The following is a 4723-nucleotide window of genomic DNA, read 5'->3' as shown; positions in this document are numbered from 1 at the left end:
ACACACACACACACACACACACACACACACACACATTTACTTACTCACTTTTCATGGGGCTCTAAGTTATACAAAAAAACACTTATTTTTGTCTGTAGAGACAAACACAAGTTAACTGTCTCATTCTAATGAACCCAGTCACTTGGTATCAACACACTACACTATAAATCAGTCACGGCCTTACCAAATCCCACAGAAACAGTGTTCTCGTCACTGGTGAGAGGGAAAGCCTTCCGTTCCGACACTGCTGGTTGCCACTGAACTGCTTCCTGTGCCACTTCTTTAAGTTTCTTCTTAAGATCCCTGCTGTTTTTCTTATAGAAATAAAGGTCTTTTTCCAAGTGCTGGATTTTATCTTCATATATTTTTAAAGATTCTACAATGCCTTCTCCATCTTGCTCTGTAAAGCAAAAATTTACATTTAAATTTTGTTTTAAATAAATGGTTTAAAATTATGTTTTAACATAGCCCCAGACTATCTTTCAAGGGTCAGTTCCACCTATCTGTTATCTGAATGGATTTGTTTTCAGCTACAATTTGGATTCTTTTGCCTGTAAAATATTTCAAAAGGTTGTACCCTTAGTTACCTTCTCTACCCTACCCCCATCAACCACCACATGCTCATGACTCATAAACTTTTTCTGCAGTTTCTACTAACAAGATTTTAGAACAGCAGAAGTTGTGTTTCCTACAAAAAGTTCCTATGTTTGAAACTCCATCCACTACCGGGCGTGGTAGTGCACGCCTGTAATCCTAGTACTCAGGAGGCTGAGGCAAGAGGATGCCTGCAAGTTGGAGGCCAGCCTGAGCTATAAAGTGAGTTCTAGGCCAGCCAGAACTGCATAGTGAAACCCTGTCTCAAAAAGACAAAAACAAAAACAACCAAACCAAACAAAAAAACCCTCCATCATCTGTTATTAATACCTTACTGAAAGTTCCTATCAAGAACTGTGATTATATGGAAAGTCAGTAAGCCTGGGAATTACAGACCCAAAAATATACAGCCACTCCTCCAAAAAAAAAATTGTGAGACTAAAAATTGATTTAAAAGTTAACTCAAAAAAACCCCACCACAGACAAATAAGAAGGAGATAGCCAGCATAAGTTACACTTTATGCCATAATACAACGTAGAGGCTCTACTTAATACTCATGAATGGCAAACACTGCTCTAGAACAGTAAAATCCAGCAGACTGACCTCAATCAAATGGATACTTTTGGACCCATTCTCTCTTACTGACATACTTATAAAATGGTTCTACTGGTTTGTAATTTTTTATTATGCTCAAATGTTTCATAAAATTTTAAGGATATTCGCATGGTTTAATTCATCATGTTACTTTGAAAATTACTTAAAATTAATGACATAAATCAGAATCCACATAAAGTAGGGCCAGGAATGCTAGCATGCCTGAGGCCCTGGGCTCAATCCCCAGCGCACCATATTCATTCAGTTTAAAACATTCACAAATTCTTAATATTCTAAATTACAACTTGCTACAAAAACGTGCATAGCTTTCGAAATGAATGATTTTTTTTTAAAGTTCCATTTGGCTGTGGTGCTGTTTTGATGTTTAATTCCAGTTGCCCTAGAAATACACACAACTGTAGTTAAATACCACTCGTAGAGACTAAGGCATGGTAAGGAGAGCGCGTTTGAATGGAGTGAGTGATATATGGGAGCCTCCCATGGAAATCCTGTCCCTGGGCAACTGATGGTTAATCGGCACTTAGAAGTAACTTAGAGGCAACTTGCCTTGACACTGAAATTTCATACATTTCTCAATTTTTTGCTTTCTCAGGGTGCTGCTTCTAGCATTAGAAGAAGCAGTGTAGTTATCACCTGGAATGTAAACAGTGCCCGCAGAGTCACTCTTTTTATTTCTAGCACTGATCATAGATCGCCAGTATAAACTCCTTAACTTACTCTTATTTTTTAACAGTTGAAGAATGCAGTTCTCTTTCTAATGCTCTTTAAGCATTCTCTTCGAATGCTTCTTCTAGCATTCATTTTCAGCTCTGGATTCGTGAGCATTAAGACTAAGAAGCCTGCACTGCAGCAGTCCCAGTACCACCTGGTCGTGATTTGGTTGCCATAGCAGCTGCTCGGGTCGATCCTGGCCGTATGCCCAGGTAATGTGAAGCTCAACTGTTGAGAGAGTGCTCTCTGTATCAGTGTGAATGGCTGAACTGCTGCTCCCCAACCACAGTGTGTGCCCATGAGTGGTAAACTAATTTTGACCTAATCTTTTATCTTAATGCATAAAATGTTACAATTAACTGAAAAGTATAACAAGAAATATATTAGGAATATGATGGAAAATAATTTAACTATTATAGTACTATATTACTGAGAAAATTTTCAATGTACATCAGAAATCTAGAATCCCACATTTCCACATAAAAACTAGACTAACCACAGAATAACAGGTTGCAGCAGTTCTTGTGTGTGTGTATGTGTGTGTGTGTGTTGTGTGTGTGTGCATGCTGGGGGCAGGCAGAGGGAGGTTCTCAAGCATGAAACTTACATCAACGTCAACTAACCCAAAACATGGTCTCCAAACTATGCAAAGGCCAAGAACTTACAAAAGCGGCGATTATTTATACATGTCAGGCTTTTAATTTCTGTTCACCTTCTTTCCTTGATCAATTTGTTCACCTGCCTTCCTTGATACCCCCCTATCACCTTACTAACTGACAAAAAGTGGCAGTCACCTTTGAAATGATGTAACAGCAACTGCATCTTCTGCTCGTGTTCCTTTTGCTGGAGAGTCAGTCTCCGATCACACTGTAACTTCAGATGTTCCAGTGCAGATTCCAACTCACAAATCACATTATCCCGTTCGAGAACTTTCATTTTAATTTCTTCATTTTGTAACTGTTGTTTCCGTTCAACTTCTCGTAAATTAACCACCTAGCAAAGACATTTTTGACCCTTTAAGTGCGCCTTAACCTAACACAATAAGTTAATTTACTTTTCCTGGGCCACATAAAGATGTATTTCCTTAAAAAGGTCCTCTGGCAAAGGCTTTATAATGTACTAACAAAGTAACCTAACAGCTTTTTAATTTGCTGGAATTCTGAATTGGTAACACTTTTTTTTTCAATACAATGTTAGTCTGATAATCACCCCTTCAAGAATTGTTAGATATGATCTCTGTAATTTACGTTTTATAATTCTGTAACTGTTCCTGTAGTCTGTGTGGATATTGAGATGCTAAGGACTCTTGCAACAGCTAGATAATTCCCTGCTTTGAAGCCAAAATGGATAAGCAAGCACAGAGGTTCAGTTTCAGGTCCTACCTTTTGGCCATTGGGTTCTTCTCTGCTGCTAATAAATTATTAAGTAAATACACTTCAGCACACTGTCTACACCTAGACCTTGTTAATAATCTAATGACCTCTCCAGATCAGAACTTACTCTATAAAGGTTTCTGAGGATTAGGAAGTCCCTCAAGCTTGCCTAGGCCCCTGGGGGTAAGAACCCTTGCTGTAAGTGTACTTCAAGGTCTGCATCTAAACCTAGGCAGGCACTCCACCATTTCTCTGCCCTCTGCGCACACAGCAGTGGGATGCGCACTCCTCAGCAACTGCAGCTTACTACTTCAGCGATTCTGTAAGAGGAGGCAGTCTACAACATTTTGTTTTACACAATCAGGACTTCTTAAAAAACTTCAATGTCTTTCCTTGAATGTCTGCTAGCCCTATAATTTATATATACTTTTCACAAAAAAGAACCAATTATTTGACACTTCATAATATATAATCTTAAGGGAAAAAAAGGTAAAGAAAAAATGGATACAGTTCTCAGTGCTATAAAACATCTCTGGAAAAAAAAATCTCTGGATCAGTAAATTGTTAAATGCATATAACGTAAAATATTTTAATTGATTTAAGCACATTTAGGTTAGTAAAACCTATGAGTCTCATTGCCAGCGTGTACCACCTCATCTCCATTTCAATTCACTTCATGAGAAGGAACAGGTTTACCTGACCCTGTAGCAAAGAAGGAAAAGGAGTCAAACTTGGAGGGCCACCTGACTTTTCATGAATGATGCTTAGAAACGTCTAAATCTAGAACTAAGAAATACTAAAGAAGGAAAACAATTCAAAGTCTGGTTTTTAAGACTATTGCAAAAAGGCCTACCGCGATGCCCTCCAATTTTAAGCACCTCACCAAGTTAGGCCAACACGTTTGGATAATCAGAGCTTTCAGATGACAACATTCAGTACTAGAAGGAGAAATCATGGTTCATGCTGTAGTTCTGCTGTCAAATCCTTGAGCCTTTTAATTTCTTTCAAGATTCAACATAAATATGGGGAGCACCTTGATTCCTCTTTATAATCAAACACTGCCCCTAAAACACAAACCTTGTTGAAATATCTGAAAAGAATAGCTCTAATCTCAATGGGATTCAGGCAAATCAGTTTTTCCAAGATGTTCGCTTCACTCTGAGAGAGATTTTGGGATGATGCTCTAAGCAGGTTCTGGCGATGCTGGATACTCTCAGTCTTGTATTCAATTGCAGCTTCCAGTGCCTCAATTCCCTCTTCAAGTTGGAAAAGAACATGTTCCTCCTAGATATGACACAACAGAAACCACTCATTTTAAGTGAAATAGTATAATCTGGACTTTGTAATGTACTCAGATCTTATTATACTATTTGAGTTCAATGGATAGTATCATTCTTTTTCTAAGTTTTACTTTTTCTTTCTTCCTTCC

At 38.1% G+C, this 4723-nt stretch overlaps 1 protein-coding gene across 11 annotated transcripts in view; it reads right to left on the bottom strand.

The window, feature by feature from the left end:
- Kif27 (kinesin family member 27) overlaps positions 1-4723 on the bottom strand; it is a 142690-nt gene that overhangs the window by 7545 nt on the left and 130422 nt on the right. For all 11 annotated transcript variants that reach the window (XM_005387957.2, XM_013515990.1, XM_013515989.1 and 8 more), the window contains 3 exons: positions 4372-4578; positions 2716-2914; positions 185-400 (listed from right to left, as the gene is read on the bottom strand). In XM_005387957.2, coding sequence (XP_005388014.1) covers positions 185-400; positions 2716-2914; positions 4372-4578 — 622 coding nt within the window. The remainder of the gene's footprint in view (positions 1-184; positions 401-2715; positions 2915-4371; positions 4579-4723) is intronic.

Source organism: Chinchilla lanigera, unplaced genomic scaffold (assembly GCF_000276665.1).
Source record: "Chinchilla lanigera isolate Chin_1 unplaced genomic scaffold, ChiLan1.0 scaffold00031, whole genome shotgun sequence".
Taxonomy (NCBI): domain Eukaryota; kingdom Metazoa; phylum Chordata; class Mammalia; order Rodentia; family Chinchillidae; genus Chinchilla; species Chinchilla lanigera.
Note: the sequence above shows the minus strand (reverse complement) of the source record. Positions and strands in the feature narration are given on the sequence as shown.